Source organism: Pipistrellus hanaki, assembly GCF_964339955.1.
Source record: "Pipistrellus hanaki genome assembly, chromosome: X".
Classification (NCBI taxonomy): domain Eukaryota; kingdom Metazoa; phylum Chordata; class Mammalia; order Chiroptera; family Vespertilionidae; genus Pipistrellus; species Pipistrellus hanaki.
Window position 1 is genome coordinate 27,269,682 of NC_140524.1, and position 18,956 is coordinate 27,288,637.

General features: G+C 39.6%; 1 protein-coding gene across 6 annotated transcripts in view; it reads left to right on the forward strand.

The window, feature by feature from the left end:
* SMARCA1 (SNF2 related chromatin remodeling ATPase 1) overlaps positions 1-18,956 on the forward strand; it is an 85,122-nt gene that overhangs the window by 15,862 nt on the left and 50,304 nt on the right. For 5 of the 6 annotated variants that reach the window (XM_084870705.1, XM_084870703.1, XM_084870707.1 and 2 more), the window contains 7 exons: positions 3,721-3,876; positions 5,251-5,382; positions 6,934-7,002; positions 12,698-12,807; positions 14,985-15,211; positions 16,072-16,193; positions 18,866-18,901. In XM_084870705.1, the coding sequence (XP_084726831.1) occupies positions 3,721-3,876; positions 5,251-5,382; positions 6,934-7,002; positions 12,698-12,807; positions 14,985-15,211; positions 16,072-16,193; positions 18,866-18,901 (852 nt within the window). The remainder of the gene's footprint in view (positions 1-3,720; positions 3,877-5,250; positions 5,383-6,933; positions 7,003-12,697; positions 12,808-14,984; positions 15,212-16,071; positions 16,194-18,865; positions 18,902-18,956) is intronic. The other variant, XM_084870704.1, reaches the window with a different exon arrangement.

Genomic DNA, 18,956 nt, shown 5'->3' on the forward strand with positions numbered 1-18,956 from the left:
CAGTCTTGGAGCCCTCAGGGGCAGGAGGTGACCTGGCAATCAGGGGAGGGCGACACCACCATCACACTTCTGTTGCTGCCACTGCCGGCAGCTCAAGCCTCAGCCTGTCCTGGTTATCTGAGCCTCAGGTGGCCCTGTGTGGCTGGGCAGCTGCCATCTGAGGCTTGCCTGCACCTCGAGCTGGCCCTGGGTGGCTAGGGGGCTAAGAGGACTGGGGGACCCTGGAGGCAGGCACTCGGAGTGGTCTGGCCTTGCCACACGCCTGCCACCCTGGCGGGGCTGAGGGGACTGGGTGCCACCATCTTGTGGCTGTGCGCATCACCATCTTTGAGGGTGTGACACTCAATTAGCATATTCCCTCCTTATTGGCTGTGGGCACTGCCATATTTGAGGGCGGGGCAGTAATTAGCATATTCCCTCTTTATTAGATAGGATGAAGGAGAAGTAACTCTGCAGCTGTGAGCTGCAAGTGTCACAGAAAGAGGAGGGGAGCATCTGTGGTCAGGCCTTCATTGGAACTCAAAGTCCGATAACAAGGTGGCTAACTTCTATGATGTTACAAACAGCTCTGCTCAGTTCCTAGGACCTGAGAATGGTCAGTTCTTGAGATAAACTCCTGGAGGGGGTCAGGCTCCTGGCACAGCAATCAATCAGTGTGTCCTGTCCTTGGTCTGTTCTCAAAATGTTTTTTTTTTCTTTCTGTGTAATGGACCCATTGAGGCATCTTATCTTTTTTTGGCCTTGTTTCATCCTCCACTTTCCCAGGATCTGTAAGAAAACCTCTTATCTATAGTTAGTAAGGTGAACAATTAAACTGTAGCTCTGTTCTTATTACATACCCTTCTCCATTATGAAGATCATTATGGCCATGTCTCCTAACAAAATTATGTCTGAAGGAAAAAGATTATTTAGCAGCTTCTTTGAACATTTCAGTTAAAATCCAAGAAACCTGGGTCATTCTGCCAAACATGATTTTTTGACCTTTTCCTTTTCCACTCTGGAGGCATCAAAGATCAAGGACATAGAAATAGGAGATCTGTTTTTAGTTTTGGCTTTGATATGACTGTATGATGTTAAGTAGATCTTGCAGAGCCTTAATTTTGTCACCTATAAAGTGGGAGCTTTTGAATTTTGTGATCTTAAATGTTTTGTCAAGATATTGAAATCTTTCAAGTAGTTAACAAATTTCAAAGCAGAGCTAATTTAAATTTTAAAATGTGCATATAGTCCATGAAACAGTAAGAGGAACCATTAAACGGAGTTTCACAAAATCAAACAAGGATAAGTGTTTGCAGGACTGACTGAATGGGGTCTGGCACCCTGGTTCCCTTTATTTTTGTTTCTAATTTCCCAAACATTTTAATTAACTTCTTTAACTTGACTACTTCGAATAGTGCAACTGAGATTTCTATTAAGGCTTTTCTTTTTTTTTTTTTTTTTCCTTTTTATTTTTCTGTTCTTTACTTCAGTCCGGGCAATCCTTTTATACATAGTGGGCACTCAGTGAATATTTGTCGAATGAGTTCACAGTGTTTTGGTGCATAACTGTGAATTTATGAAGTAAAGACTTTGCAGTGAACAATTAATTTTGTTTACGCACTGTAATTTCAGATGTATAATAGTAATAAACTCCACCAAATAGTTTTTGCTGCTCCCTGTTAACTTCTGTGGTTTTATTCTGACCCATTCATCTGGAATTCAGTTCATACAAGTTAAAAGTGCTATCAGTTAATTGGCTACCATGTTGGCCAGTGCCTGTGAATATTTAAAAATAGTTTTAAATGGGCTCCTTACTAAGATAGAGCAAGTATCCTTTATAAAATCACATTTATAGCCTCATAACAACATCAGGAAGTTCACAAAAACATGAATAGGCTTTTATGACCCCTTAACCAAATATATGACTTGTCCTTGCTAGAGTTCTCAAAGGGTTGAAATCTCTCATGTATATTGAGTTATTTCCATTTGTTGAAACTATAATATGTTGGTAATGCTTAGATCTTGCTAAAAATGTGGTATTCAGAAAGCAGTTACTTTGCCTATGTCCTTTTGAACCCTTTGTGATATGAAGAGAAAGCCTAGTAATTTGGTAATCTTTTGGTGATATATTCTGTACTTGTTTAAGGGAAGCAATTGCTTCTCTTTTATTGATCTGGTGCACAAAATTAGTGCACTGGGGGTGGGGGGTGTCCTTCAGCCCAGCCTGCACCCTCTCCAATCTGGGACTCCTCGAGGGATGTCTGACTGCCGGTTTAGACCTGATCCTGGTGGGATCAGGCCTAAACCGGCAGTTGGACAACTCTCTCACAATCCAGGACTGCTGGCTCCCAACTGCTCGCCTGCCTGCCTTCCTGATTGCCCCTAACTGCTTCTGCCTGCCAATCTGATCACCCCCCTAACCACTCCCACGCCAGCCTGATTGACGTCTAACTGCTCCCCTGTCAGCCTGTTTGCCCCCAACTTCCCTCCTCTGCTGGCCTGGTCACCCCTAACTACCCTCCCCTGGAGGGTTGATTGCCTCCAACTGTCCTCCCTTGCAGACCTGGCCCCTCTCAAATGCCCTCCCTTACAGGCCTAGTACTTCGCAACTGCCCTCCCCTGCTTGCCTGATCATCCACAACTGCCCTCCCTTGCAGGCCTGGTCCCTCCCAACTGCCTTCCCCTGCTGGCCACCTTTTGGTGGCCATCTTGTGTCCATATGGGAGCAGGATATTTGATCACATGGTTGGCAGCCATATTGTGTGTTGGAGTGATAGTCAATCTGCATATTTCTTTTGTATTAGATAGGATAGAGGCCTGGTGCATGGATGGGGGCCAGTTGGTTTGCCCTGAAGTGTGTCCTGGATCAGGGTGGGGGTTCCCTTGGGGCGTGGCGCAGCCTGGGCGAGGGGCCTCTGGTGGTTTGCAGGCCAGCCACGTCCCCCAGCGACCCAAGCGACCCAAGCGGAGGCCCTGGTATCTGGGATATATTTACCTTCTACAATTGAAATTTTGTAGCCTGGAGCGGAGCCAAGCCTTCTGCTCTCTCTGTAGCTGCCACCATTTCTGTTTGGATTTGTTTACCTTCTATAAATGAACTTTTGTAGCCTGGAGTGGAGGCTTAGGCTGGTCAGGGCTACAGAATCTTGGCTTCCTCTATTGCCGGGGAAACGCAAACCTTTCTCCTGCTCTCTGTGGCCGCAGCCATCTTGGTTGGGATTAATTTGAATACTCGCTCTGATTGGCTGGTAGGCATGGCTTGTGGATGTAGAGGAGTGATGGTTAATTTTCATATTACTCTTTTATTAGATAGGATAGATATATGGATAGATATATTAGCATGCCATCCTAATAATTGACACTGAGGTATCTTTGTGCCTCAATTTTCCTATCTTTAAAATGGATGAGTCCAAATAATTTCTTAGAATTTTTAATCTTCTTTTGATATTTTAATTCTGTGTTAATCTTGTCAGCATATTCTAATACAGTGGTTATCAACTTTCCTAATGCCGAGATCCTTTAATACAGTTCCTCATGTTGTGGTGATCCCCAACCATAAAATTATTTTTGTTGCTACTTCATAACTGTAATTTTGCTACTGTTATGAATCATAATGTAAATGTTTGTGTTTTCCGATGGTCTTAGGTGACCCCTGCGAAAGAGTCATTCAACCCCCAAAGGGGTTGCGACTCACAGATTGAGAACCACTGCTCTAATATAAGGAATCTTATTTTGCTATAGGCTATTTTTATTCGTGATGAAATGATGCCAGGAGAGTGGGATGTTTGTGTTACTTCTTATGAGATGGTTATCAAAGAAAAATCTGTATTTAAAAAGTTTCATTGGCGATATCTAGTCATTGATGAGGCTCACAGAATAAAGAATGAAAAATCTAAGGTAAGCCAATTCTCAATATTTTTATTAAAGGTTTATTTTACTATTATGTCTGTTTACTTCTCTATTCAAAATAAAAAAATCTGAAGGAAGATTGTGTTTTTATTCATGGAATATGAATTAAAATTAGTATTTTAAACAGTTTTAAAGTTTAAATTATCGAATACAAAACACATAAAAATTGAGCACTTTTAATGTAATGAAAATTGGGTGTTCATTTGCTATATCTGTTGCAGCCTAACTCTGTTCTGCAATAGTATTTTGATATTTTGTTAATATTTGATGTGCAAATATCATTTGCATTGGTTTATCTTTATTGAGGAGTTATCTTAAGTATATTCGTCTGGATTAGAAAAAGTCATTTCTTGGAATTATCTGACTTGTGTGAATTAGAGTGTGGTGTTAACATAAAAATATTATATTTCTTGCCATTCATCTCCACCAACAGTAGGAAAAGCATCAGTTATTATTATGAACCTCTCTTTGGATCACTGGGCTACTTTGAGAGAACAAAAGGACAGAAGTATAGCAAAACCACTAGGTGGATCATACTCCTTTCAAACTGGAACTAATACTAGATAAAAGGATACATGTTAGAGAATAATTGTTTATTTGAGACTATTCTAAAGATGTGTATTTTTATTTATAAGATTACTATTATTTTATCCTTTTTTGTGCTTTCATTTGTGTGGCCATGTATTTTGAAAGTCAATGTAAGATAACAGGGAAATTGGGCTCAACTCTGCTGCTTAAAAGTTGCAACCAGGTCAAGTTAAAACTTGGCTAGGCTTGTAGATGACATAATTGACAGGGTGAGGAAGATATTGTGTAAAGTGACTAGCTTGAATTCCACAGAGTTCTGACTGTTTATGTGAACCTAAAACGGAGACAATACATTTTTTGAAGTGGGGGAAGGGTCTCAGGTATGACTCTAATCTGCATTCTTATAAGTGTAGAAATGTGTTTAATATTTTATTCAGCTTTGCTTTAGTGAAGCAATGTCACTTGAACTAGAATGTTTTCCATAGATAAAATACTTTTAAATTTTATTTTCTAATTATTATTTAAAAAAATACTTTTATTGATTTCAGAGAGGAAGGGAGAGGGTGAGAGATAGAATGATGAGAGAGAATCATTGATCTGCTGCCTCCCGCTGGCCCCCTACTGGGGATTGAACCCACAACCCGGGCATGTGTCCTTGACCAGAATCGAACCCCAGGATCCTTTAGTCCACAGGCCAATGCTCTTATCTACTGAGCCAAACCAGCTAGGGCTAAGTTTTTGTTTTACTAAAAAAACTGTATTGGTTGGATAAAGGACTGAATGTTGAATATTCTAATAAATAAAACAATGTTAACATAACTATTATTTCTCTAGCTTTCAGAGATTGTTCGTGAATTCAAGTCAACTAACCGCTTGCTCCTAACTGGAACACCTTTGCAGAATAACCTGCATGAACTCTGGGCCTTACTCAACTTTTTATTGCCTGATGCCTTTAATTCTGCAGAGGTAAGTTTAAGTCATATATATCACGTATACTTTTCTTTCTTTAAAAAATATATTTTATTGATATTTTACAGAGGAAGGGAGAGGGATAGAGTTAGAAATATCGATGAGAGAGAAACATGGATCAGCTGCCTCCTGCACAACCCCTACTTGATCAGAATTGAATCTGGGACCCATCAGTCCTCAGGCCAATGAGCCAAACCGGTTAGGGCACGTATTCTTTTCTTATGTTCATAGGCATATGTTTTCAAAGCATAGAATATAGATTGATTTATAATTTTTTTCTTTGTAATTCTTTATCTGTGTGTTTAGGTTTTCTCAGAAAATAGTTATTAAGTACAAATATTTAAAACAGGGATATTTAGAGAAATCGTTTTTTTCTTCCTTCCTTGAGATTATCCTGCCTGTTAAACTTTGCTTATATCACATTGCTGCCACAATTTATGATTTGAGATAGGTTGAGTTCAGAGCAGTGCATTCACAGTTTTCTTTTAATCAAATTGGGAGGGCTTTCCGCAGAGTGATTTGGCAGGTAGAGTCTTTAAAATGATCGTTGCTTATTGTAGGCATTAACATTTGGTGAGTACTAAGGAGCTCATAGTATGTGATTAGAAAACAATGCATTTTGTAAATGTATGGTTTATATTGCTTTTATCATTAACACAAGATTATGAATAGAATGATTTAAGGACTTTTGAGCTTGATTTTCCTCATTACTGATATTAATTGATAACAAAAAGTACCAAGTTTAGTTACCCATTGGTTTATATACCTTATCTTGCTTTTTTTTTTTTTAAATATTTTTATTGATTTTTTACAGAGAGGAAGAGAGAGGCATAGAGAGTTAGAAACATCGATGAGAGAGAGTCATCGATTAGCTGCCTCTTGCACACCCCCATTGGGGGTGTGCCCGCAACCAAGGTACATGCCCTTGACCGGAATCGAACCCGGGACCCTCCAGTCCGCAGGCCAACGCTCTGTCCACTGAGCCAAACCGGCTTCGGCTGCTTTTGTTTGTTTTTTATTGTTGGATTAGCATTTTTGTTATGATGAAAATATAATGATATGTCCTCAATTCTATATTCATAGTCCTACTGGATAAAATGCTGTTATGGTATAGGAAGCCTAATAACATCGTTTTAAGGACAAACCGCTGATTGAGTTTCTGTATAATGGAGTTCAAATTTTGTTAGCTGCTCCAGCATTTTTCTATTTTCAGAAGTAAATAATATTGGCCATTACAGTTTACATATTTTGAAAGTGCTTGTTAAATATATATATTGATTTCAGAGAGGAAGGGTGAGTGCCTCCTGTACACCCCACACTGGGGATGGAGCCTCCAACCCAGGCACTTGTCCTTGACTGGAATCGAACCTGGGACCCTTCAATTTGCAGGCCAATGCTCTATCCAATGAACCAATCCACCTAGGGCTGAAACTTTTAAAATGAATTATTGGTATGTCAATTGTATAAAAATTTATACAGTATTGATTTTATATGAAAAAAAAAACCCCAAACCTGTGCACTTATTGCAGAATTTTCTCACCTCCATAGGACTTTGATTCTTGGTTTGACACTAAAAATTGTCTTGGTGATCAAAAACTCGTGGAAAGACTTCACACAGTGAGTAATAGCAGATAAGAAAATTTAGTAATTAAATACAGATTAGCAAGCCAAGAAACAAACTGCCATAGAATCTGTTTGGACTGTGGGTTTGCCTCTTGGCTCAGTCTCATCACTTCTTCCTCTCAACCTTTCTGACAGCCTCTTTGGGAAACAAACTGTACTGTTTCCTCAGCCTCTCTATGGAATAGTTTTTTTGTTTCTGCTCTTCCCAATGGATAATGTGGTCCTCTCCAGAAGAGACTGTTCACTCTCCACTCTCCACAGGTCCTCAAGAGCACATTGGTATTCTCCTAGTTCCCCAATGCCAGTTCTAAGCCACTGCTTCTCCACTCATGTACAGAATTCTTCCTTTGAGGCTCATGTCGCCACTCATTTCTTCTTGTCATCTGCTCATCACCAGGTGACTCCCTCACATTTATTGAACACCAATTTTACATTCTTTGATAACTTCTCATATCCTTTTAATACTTTCACTCATGTAACTCCTTTTGTTCTTATTTTGTTACCTTACAGAGATCTCCAGTCCTGGACTCCTGCGTTTTCTCTCCATCAGCCTATTTCTGTGGTTACTTTTTTCTGTAGCCAGCGATGAGCCCATTTTCTAACACTTGGACCACTCTTTTGTGAATACTTCCAAACTCCCTTTATCTCTTGATCTTTCATGTCTGACCTGAAAGCCCTAAACTGGAATAATGTAACTATGTGTCTGTCTTGGGGTATAAATTCTGCTTCTGCCACTTATTAGCAGAGTGACCTACTCTGTACTCAGGCTGTTCAACACTAATAAGAAGATTATATAACTATACAGTTTGGAACCACAATTTCATGTTCCCTAACGTAAGCTGGAATTTGAGGAGGCTAGTGATTCTTTACCATGGCCTTGTACAGCATTCTTTCCCATCCTATCTAATAATAGAGTAATATGCAAATTAACCACTACTCTGCTACACCACCAGCCACGCCCACCAGTCACACCCACCAGCCAATCAGAGTGAGCATGCAAATTAGCCCAACCCAGATGGCTACCAGAAGGGAGGCTTGGGTTTCCCTGGCAACAGAGGAAGCCAAGCTTTCCACACACTCTGATGAGCCTAGGCCTCCACTCCAGGCTACAAAGTTTCAATTGTAGAAGGTAAATAAATTCCAGATACCAGGGCCTCCACTTGGGTCGCTAGGGGGCATGGCTGGCCTGATAACCACCTCAGGACCCTTGCCCAGGCCGCCCCACACCCCAAGGGAACCCTATCCTGATCTGGGACATCCTTCAGGGCTAACCAGCTGGCCCCCACCCATGCACCAGGCCTCTATCCTATCTAATAAAAGAGTAATATGCAGATTGATCATCACTCCAACACACAATATGGCTGCCCCCATGTGGTCAAAGATCCTGCCCCCATGTGGACACAAGATAGCTACCACAAGATGGCCAGCAGGGGAAGGCAGTTGGGAGGGACCAGTCCTGCAAGGGAGGGCAGATGAGAGGGACCAGGCTGCAAGGGAGGGCAGTTGGAGACGATCAATTCTGCAAGGGAGGGCAGTTAGGGGTGACCAGGCTGGCAGAGGAGGGAAGTTGGCGGCAAACAGGCTGACAGGGGAGCAGCTAGACATCAATCAGGCTGGCATGGGAGTGGTTAGGGTGATCAGACTGGCAGGCAGAAGGGGTTAGGGGCAATCAGGAAGGCAGGCAGGCAGGCGAGCAGTTGGGAGCCAGCAGTCCTGGATTGTGAGAGGGCAGTCGGACATCCCTCCAGGGGTCCCAGATTGGAGAGGGTGCAAGCTGGGTTGAGGGACACCCCTCCTGCCCTCGTGCACGAATTTCATGCACTGGGCCTCTAGTTTTCTATAACAGCTATTTCATACCTTCCCTACTTCCCCAAGACTTCTATCCCAGGTATTCCATGCCCCCTCTCCTTTTGCAGCAAGTAACAATATTCTTTTCTCAAAGAGAAAATAGAAGTCATTAGGGTAGGAACTTCTTCAAGGATATCCATCTTCCAAGGGTATCTGCATGTGTGTTACTTTCTCTCTGAGTGGAACAGATGTTGTTTCTCTGGGCAATGCCTAATTCTTCCCATGTTAACCATGGATCTCATTTTTTTCCTGTTTCCTATGGAGCTTTCCCCATAATGTATCCTTTTTTACTGACTGAATTTTCTACCTCTCCCTGCATATTGGTTTGTTTCCCTTAACATTCTCAGGTATCTCATTTATTAAATCCAAACCTACACCTATGCTAACAACCCTCACACATACAAAACAGTACTCCCTCAACATTGTGTCCTTTTCAGTGATTCATTTTATTTCTCATCCTTGATAGTTAAGCTTCTTGAAAGAGTTGTTTATCTTCTCCATTCCTGTTACCTAATCCCCTATTCACTCTTTTTAAGTTATGAAATTTTTATTAAAATGTTTTTAAAATAATATATCTTTATTGATTTCAGAGAGGAAGAGAGAGGGAGAGATAGAAACATCAATGATGAGAAAGAATCATTGATTGGCTGCCTCCTGCACGCCCCCTACTGGGGATTGAGTGCACAACCTGGGCCTGTGCCCTTGGCTAGAATAGAACCTGGGACCCTTCAGTCTGCAGGCCAACACTCTATCCACTGAGCCAAACTAGCAAGGGCCATAGTCACTTTAAAAAAATATATTTTTTATTGATTTTAGAGAAGAAAGGAGAGGGAGAGATAGAAACATTAATGATGAGAAAGAATCACTGATTCTCTGCCTCCTGCATGCCCCTTACTGGGGATCGAGCCAGCAATCTGGGCATGTGCCCTTGACTGGAATCAAACCTGGGATCCTTCAGTCCACAGGCCTGTGCTCTATCCACTGAGCCAAACCAGATAGGGCTTCACTCTTATTTTTATGTACAGTTCTAATTTTTTTTGTCTTATTGGAGTTTTGTGTGGAAGTGGATGCAGATGCATGTTTGCTATATTTTTGGTCAGTTGTTTTACTGAGAATCTCAAGCCTTATTTACAAATTGAAAAATAAAAACAAAAATGTATTGTCCACCCCCACTTCTCCCCATGTATAAGCTTCATGTGGCAGAAACCATGTCTGTTTTCCACCACAATATGCTGTGTGCCTGATCCATAGTAACTACTCATTAAGCAGTCATTGACTTGAATCCCCAACAGCCATCATGCTATAAATATTTGTTCAGAGTAAAATAGAACAAGTCAGAAAACAAGTTACCTTAAGTAATGGGGCATTTATTGTAAGAATGCAGAAGAGGAATAGAAGACAAATCTCCCAAGAATCTTGTCATACAAGTCATAGTACAGTTGGGCTTCAGATGTCAAACTTGGTTAGGTTTAGGCACAGGTTGTTCTGTCTCTGGTGGGCCTTATTCACTCCTGGATTCACTGACCACTGGCTTCTATGTATTCCATACAATTGAAGCTTATCTCAAAAGTCTTTGATGATTTTTAAGTTGTGCTATTCAGGGTACACTTTTGGTCAGTATCTTGGCTTCTCTGTACTATTTAGCACAGCTAGCCATTCTTCCTGCTTGAAACTCTTACCTGCTTGATTTCTAGGGTATGGGATGTATTTTCTCTTATCTCTTTGTCTGCTCCTCTCAGTCCCCTTTATGGGCTTTTCTTTTTCTGTTCCCCCAAATTTAGTGTTTTGTAGGGCTTTGTCTATGACTTTCTTTTTTTAAAATCTCCATTGTTGAAAGTATTATAGATGTCCCCCTTTTCCTCCATGACCCCCCTCAGGCCTTCACCACACTATTGTCTGTGTCCATGGGTTATGCATACATGTTCTCCCTGGGGATCAATTCCTATAGTTTCAGCTATCACCTATCCTATATAATAATCCTACATGATAAAAGCCTAATATGCCAATTGACCCCTCGACTGGGAGTTCAACTGGGAGTTCTATTGGAAGTTTGACCAGGGGGTGACGGTGACGGTGACGGTGGTGACGGTGGTGGTGGTGGTGGTGGTGGTGGTGGTGGTGGTGGTGGTGGTGGTGATGGCAGGTTGCTGGGGGAAGGGAACAGCAGTGGAGGCGGCAGGCAGGCAGCCAGAGGAAGGGAGGCATCCCGGAAGCCAATAGGGACTCTACCCATGCAGAGATTTCATGCACTGGGCCTCTAGTACACTTTTAATTCCCAATTTTATCTCTCCATATCTCTGTTCTAAGGTATAGACTTATATATCCCACTACCTTCTAAGTCTTCTGCATAAATATCTTACAGGCAGTTTAAACTTTTAAGAATTCCCCATATGATCTCATTCATGTGGAATCTAATAAACAAAATAAACTGATGAACAAAATAAATTCAGAGACACAGAAGCATGGAACAGATTGATTAATCTCAGAGGGATGGCTGTGGTGGGTGTGGAGAGATTAACCAAAGAATTTGTTTGCATATATGCATAACCAAAGGACACAGAAAATAGTGTGGTGAAGGCTTGAGGGGGGTGAAGGTGGTCAATGGGGAATAAAAGGGAACATCTGTAATACTTTCAACAATATAAATTTATTCAACAAAATAAATTTAAAAAGAATATGCCTTAGAACAGTGGCCGGCAAACCGCGGCTCGCAAACCATATGCAGCTCTTCCACAAAATGCCACATGCGGGTGCACACGTACAGTGCAATTGAGACTTCATGGCCCATGCGCAGAAGTTGGTTTTCTGCCTGGGCGAGTCTATTTTGAAGAAGTGGTGTTAGAACACTCAAGGGACCAAAGAGCCACATGTGGCTTGCAAGCCGCAGTTTGCCGACCACTGCCTTAGACAAATTTAAGAGGTCCAAATAAAAAACCAGAAATCTGCCTTTACTTCTCCCTTTTTCTTATCTCCCATTGATCTCTAATAATAATATCAATAGTTTTGTAATGTCTGCTGTGGTTAAGTTCTACATATGTACTACCACAAATTGTCACAGCACCTTAGGAATAGGTATCATTATTCCTATTTAAAAATGCTTGCCATATATATATATATATATATATATATATATATATATATATACACACACATACATATACATACACACACACACATACACACACACACACACACACACACACACACACACACACCATATATATATTTTTGGATGAATGGATGAAGAAACAGGCTTTGAAGGGTTAAGGAAATTGACCAGCTCATGATAGCTAACTGGGACTGAGTTGATTGTAGAATTGACTTGGTCTGGGTTTGAATTCTGCTTCTACCACTTATTGGCCAAGTAACTTTGGTGATATTTTAAAAATTAAAATAATCACATTTCCCTAAAAGATTTATTGTAAGGAGTCAGTGTGAAGTTCATGGTGCAGTGTCTGACACATTGCAGGTACTCTATAGATGGTAGCACTATTATTTTTTGTGATAGAATCTTCCTTGTAAGCATATACTCATTATTGCATCTTTTTACTCTGTTCATTTATATCTTCCTTAACATTGGACCATTTTCTCCTCATTCATATATTTAACCATTTTGAAGTTTCCTGAATTTTTATTTCACTTTTGGAGACTCCAAATTGACTTCTTCAAAGGTTTAAAAATCTTATATGGCAGGAGATTTTTAAGGCTTTTTTTTCTTTTAACTTATTTAATAATCTTGTCTTACTTTTTGTTGTATTTTGTGCCATCTGATTATGCATGTGTAATTTAGGTTTATATATGAAATGTCTGATAAACTTTTATAAAAACTGTAACTTTTTAGGTTTTAAAACCATTTTTGTTACGTCGTATAAAAACTGATGTAGAGAAGAGCCTGCCTCCTAAAAAGGAAATAAAGATTTACTTGGGACTGAGTAAAATGCAACGAGAATGGTGAGCTATTTTATTTTTATTAGAATTTATGTATAAGGAGTTATGAAAAATAAGCTTTGAAGTGGTTCAGTTATGCCTTTAGTTCAAAAATTACATTGTATGTTTCAATGGCAAGTTAAGTAGCTCACATATTTCAATGGAAAATTGGTGAGTATTTCATTTAACCTTTGGGAAAGACATTGGCCTTGGAGTCCATAAACTTGGGTTTGAATCCTGAGCTTTTCCTCTTAATAGTTTAAATAGCAAGTTATGTCACCTCAGTTTCACTTCTTTAAAATGGGGATAATAAGCTAATCAAGATGATGTCAGGGTTAAAGAGGATAAAGTCACAGACACATTTGTTATTTTTTCCATCAGTAGAAATAGTAATAACTATAATAACAATCAGTAATAATGAGATGGGTGAAAATGTCAATGGCTATGCATATTAAAAAAATAGAAGCTCATATGGTTTTATAAATACAAGCAAAACAGGAAATTAACAAAAGAGGAATCACAAGGAATCATAAATTAGACATGTTAATCCTATCTAATAAAAGAATAATATACAAATTGACCATCACTCCAACACACAATATGGCTGCCCCCATGTGGACACAAGATGGCTGCCACAAGATGACCAGCAGGGGAGGGCAGTTGGGAGGGACCAGGTCTGCAAAGGAGGGAAATTGTGGGCAATCAGGCCAGCAGGAGAGGGAATTTGGGAGGGACCAGGCCTGAAATGGAGGGCAGTTATGGGTGACCAGGCTGGCAGAAGAGGGAAATTGGGGACGACTGGGCCTGCAGGGAAGGGCAGTTGGGGAGGGACACAAGCCTTCAGGGGAGAGCAATTGGGGGGGACCTGGGCTGCAGGAGAGGGCAGTAATGGGTGATCAGGCCTGCAGAGAAGGGCAGTTAGGGGCAAACAGGCTGGCAGGGGAGCAGTTAGGCATCAAACAGGATGGCAGAAAGTGGTTAGGGGGTGATCAGGCTGGCAGGCAGAAATGGTTAGGAGCAATCAGGAAGGCAGGCAGGAGAGCAGTTGGGAGCCAGCAGTCCTGGATTGTGAGAGGGATGTCCGACTGCCCGTCTAGGCCCGATCCTACTTAGATCAGGCCTAGACAGGCAGTCGAACATCCCTCGAGGGGTCCTAGATTGGAGAGGGTGCAGGCTGGGCTGAGGGATACACACCCCTGTGCACGAAATTTTTGCACTGGGACTCTAGTAGTGTAATAATGTTGCTAAGAGAAACAAAATGATGCTTATATAAATAAAATTAGATAATTTATAACATAGAATGACTTCTCTACTATTGAAACCAGTATAAGGTAGTTGTGAAGAATATATTTTTCTGGACTCAGGCATATGATCAAACTCTGGCTTTATCCCTTCTGTAGCTCTAAGTTGTTTAACTTCTCTTAGCTGCTTAAATTTCTGTCTGTAAAATGGGGGTGATAATAGTACAAATCTCAGGGTTTTTATGATGATTTAACAAGATGATTTATATAAAGCCCGTGATGTAATATCTGGCACTTGCATTCAGTACAGATTGGCTCTTATTATAATTAAATATTCTTACCATTCAGATGGATACATTGGTCTATTTTTGCCTGGATGAAGGTCTAGAAAAGAAAATGAAAAATGTTTATAGGATCAGGAAAAAAATGACCTAGGAAGCCAGATATAAGAACTTGCGATTGTATATTGAATAATTATCAGATATAGTTATTTGAATAGTTATCAGCTGATTGCAATTTCTAGTAATGAAAAAAGTAGAGGAACAGGTTAATAGGCAACAGACAAGTTAAAGTGTTTCAGCCTTTATTACTTTCTTGGATTTGCTGATCAGATTTACTATCAAATATTTATTTTTTTAAATGTATTTTTAATTGATTTTTGGAGGGGAAGGGAGAGGGAGAGAGAAATAGAATCATTAATGATGAGAGTGAATTATTGATGGGCTGCCTCCTGTATGCCTCCTGCTGGGGACTGAGTCTGAAACCCAGTCATGTGCTTTGACTTGGAATTGAACTATGACCTCCTGGTTCATGGGTTGATGCTCAACTACTGAGGTACTCCAGTTAGACTCAGATCTTATTTATCTTTAAATAGGAGTCTAAATTGTTCTCCCAAGGGATATTTTTGATGGCATTAAACCTTTTTCATAATCAATGATTAATTATATTTAAAAATTCTAGGTATACAAAAATCCTGATGAAAGATATTGATGTTTTAAACTCTGCTGGCAAGATGGACAAGATGCGACTATTAAACATTCTGATGCAGCTACGAAAGTGTTGTAATCATCCTTACCTATTTGATGGTGCTGAACCTGGTCCACCTTATACTACTGATGAGCACATTGTCAGCAACAGTGGTAAAATGGTAGTTCTCGATAAACTGTTGGCCAAACTCAAAGAACAGGGTGAGTTATAAGTCTCTATTAACATGAAATAACAATATTGATGACATTTTGCAAGATCACTCATCATTCATTCATTCGTTCATTCGGTCAGCAAACATTGTTGAGTACTTACTATTTGCCAGGAATTGTCCTATAGGCTGGTTGTAAAAAAGATGCATTGACACACAAAACAGTCTTTGCCTTGGAGAAGCTCACAGTGTGGTGAGGAGGAATAGTTGGAGTTCATTGTGATAAGTGCTGTGATTTGTTGCTTTGGGGAAGTGGTCACAGAGATGACATTTGAGGTGAGCCCTAGAAAATGTATAGAAGTAACCCACTGGAAAAGCAGGGGAAGGGTTTTCCACAGTAATGAAGACAGGTGTGAAAGAAGGGAATGTGGAGCTTATGGTATTTGGGGTAGAGTGGCAGTAATGAATCTGGGAAGATGGATGGGACTATGTTACAAAAGGCCTTTTAAAACATGCTTTAAGGAATTTGTGCTTATTTGAAGGCAGGGTGGGTTGCAGGGCAGTTCAGAGAAGACTTGGCTGTGGTAAGTGATACAATCAGACTTGTTTTTTGGAAGAGAACCTTGGAAGCAATATGAGGGAATCTACTAAGGAGAAGAGACTAGAGAAAAGAGAATAGTTAGAAGACTATGACCAATTGCTCAGCTTCAGGACAGAGAAAGTCAGATTTTAGATCACCTCAACAAATGTATAGCATGTCTTGAAGGTGTGTAGGTGGATAAGTGTGTGTGTTTAGAGGAATGTTCATGTGCTATATATTTATATTTCATATGATGCTTACTTTTATTTTTGTAACTTTCAAATTAGTTTTACACATGCTGAATAACTTGCTTTTTTGATAAAATGTTTTAGGTTCAAGGGTCCTCATTTTTAGCCAGATGATTCGCTTGCTGGACATTTTGGAGGATTATTGTATGTGGCGTGGTTATGAGTATTGTCGATTGGATGGACAAACCCCACATGAAGAAAGAGAGGTAAGGATGAGAAAATAAAGACTTCAAAATTTAGAGTTCAGTTAGCCATGTTTTCATCATTAAGGAGTTCTGAACTTTGACCTTTTTTTGTAGCTAGAGGCATTGAATTTCTCACTGCCACTTCTCTCTCTCTCTCTCTCTGAGATTTTCAATTTGGCTTCCGTTACACTGACACTTTACCAATCATTCTTTTCAAGGTCTTCAAAGACATTCTCATTTATCTAAAGGATACTACACTATTGCATCTTTACCTCCTCTAACCATTGCTATCTCTGACCTTTTGATTACTAACTGCTTCTTAACTAACTCTTTGACCTCTGGTTTTATGTCATTTTCTTTAATCGATTTGCCTCCTACAGTAGACCCTCACCATTCGTGGAGTTTAACATTGAGATTTTTCCACTTTATGAGCAACCCTAAAGACTCAAGAAACAGTAATTTGTAAAGGGAATAATCTCAATCTTACAGAGATTTTGAAAAACTGAAATGGGATAACATAGGTATAGGTGCTGATCATATGTTTGGCTCTTGGAATACTAAAAGTTTGATATACAGAAAAGAATCATTTAGTTAGTGAGGAAGCCTACTTAGCATCCAATATTTTTTCTCATATTTGGAAATTCTTCTAGGTCTTAGATTATTCCTCACGAATGTCAGGGGTCTAATGTATTTTAAACATTTTAAAGCACTTTTTTGGGGAGGGCTATGCTAATTTATCTTCTCTTTTCTGTGATCCTTCAGGACTCTGTCTTTGGCCTCTGTTTTAAGTCTGTACTCATGCTCTGGGCAAAGATCGTGATTTCATGGTATAGTGGAAAATGCATTGAACTTGGTTTCAGAAGACCTGAATTTTAGCACCAACTCCACCACTTTGTAGTGTGTGCAAGCCATTTAATTCTCTGAGCCTCAGTATCTTTAACTGTATTATAAGGGTAATATTAATACCTAGGCTTCTTTTATCTGACAACGTTGTGAGGACCATTGGATATAATAGGTATGAATGCAGTTTTTAAATTGTGTGGTGCAGTTTATAGCGCATGTCATGAAATTGCACACAATCCGTTTTACCTCTCAGCTTTGGGGCCCCTTCTTAGGTCACAAAGACTCAGCACATGGCCTTCTCCCTCCATAGCTGCGGTGGGCCCTCTGTCCCTTGTATGTTGCATTGAAGCCTGGCTAGAGCATAGGCTAGGTACACAGGTCCTTTTCATATTAAGGGTTTACCTGCTGCCCACTTTGGGGAAACAGTAACATTTACAATAGTAGGAAATTTGAAAGCTTACCCTGTCCCCTGCTCTATAGTATTTTACTCTTTCTGAAATGGTAACTTGAAGGTTTACTGGGCTTTTGCCCTTTTGTTCTTGAGAACGGGTTTCTCCAAATCCACTTTAAGCATAGACCATATAGAACCATTCATAATGACCATGCTTCCTGGAATAAAGATGATACAAAGCAGAAGAATAGATGCTTTCTGATTTCAACTAGCCATTTTGCATTTCTAGCTGATCTCCCTCCTCATAAACATCATAGACATTACCTAATTATGCCCAAATTCTTTTGTTTTCTTAAAATTTCAAATATTATTCTCCCTCCAGAGGCTTTAAATTGCATGTGTTGACTTTAGATACAACAAAGTCAGAGCTGATCATTTTTTATTTTTTGGAAATGCCCTGCTTTTCCATTATGTTGTTGTCCTCACAATCATTTCAATCATTTTTATTATTTTCCCAATAAGAAGGGGAAGACCATATTTATTCCCTACTTTAATCATTTCCCAGCTGATAATGAAGAATTCTTTCTCAATAGTTTCCAGATTTGCCCTTTCTCCATTGATACAGTTAAATTTAGCTAAGTCTTTGGTCATCATCTGACTCAGTTCCTGTAATGTGCACTGAATTGGCATCCTCACTTTTATAGGGAAAGGGACTACCATTTGTCAAGCAACTACTGCTATAAGCTAGGCAATTTATAGTTCCAATTGAATTCGTCCAGTAGCCCAGTAAAGTCTTGGCAATTTTTCTGTACTTGAAACTGTGTCTCAGAGAGGTTAAATGCTTGCTCAGATCCGCATATGTAATAACTGGTAGAATTATGATTCACGCCCAGGTTTTTGCTATTTCCTCTACACCAACTTGCCTCTCACTACACCATGCTGCTTTCTGTACTGCCCTCTCTACATGCTATACTGACTGGCAGTGGGAGTCACCTTTTCTGCCTGCAACTTTTGACCATGCCATTCCATTCATGAAAAGTGTAACTGCCTATATTTTGTGATTATAACAGTAATATTCGATTGCTGAAGGAAATTTGGAAAAGTATTTCTGGCCAACCTTTTAATGAATATAGTCATGTATATATTGAATATATAAATATAAGAGTATATGTAAAATATACATTAGAATATTATAATTTATTTACTATGTACATTATATATAAAGTTCAGTATCCTGATACTTTTTATTCAACATCAAATTGTACTTTCCGGTATTAGTAAAAAAGTCATTGTAAAAATAATTTTAGTGTAACATTTAATCTTATGGATGTACTATGAATAATTTATCCCTTATTGTTGATCATTTAGGTCGTTTCAAATTTTTCACTATTTATAAATAATGGTAAAGTGAAAGTCCTTATACATAAATCTTTGTGCACGTCTCTGATTATTTCCTTAGGATAATTTCCTAGAAGTGGAATTACTGGGTCAAAGGGTATGAATATTTTTAAGAATCTTGATGCATATTGCCAAATTGCTTTCCAAAAAGG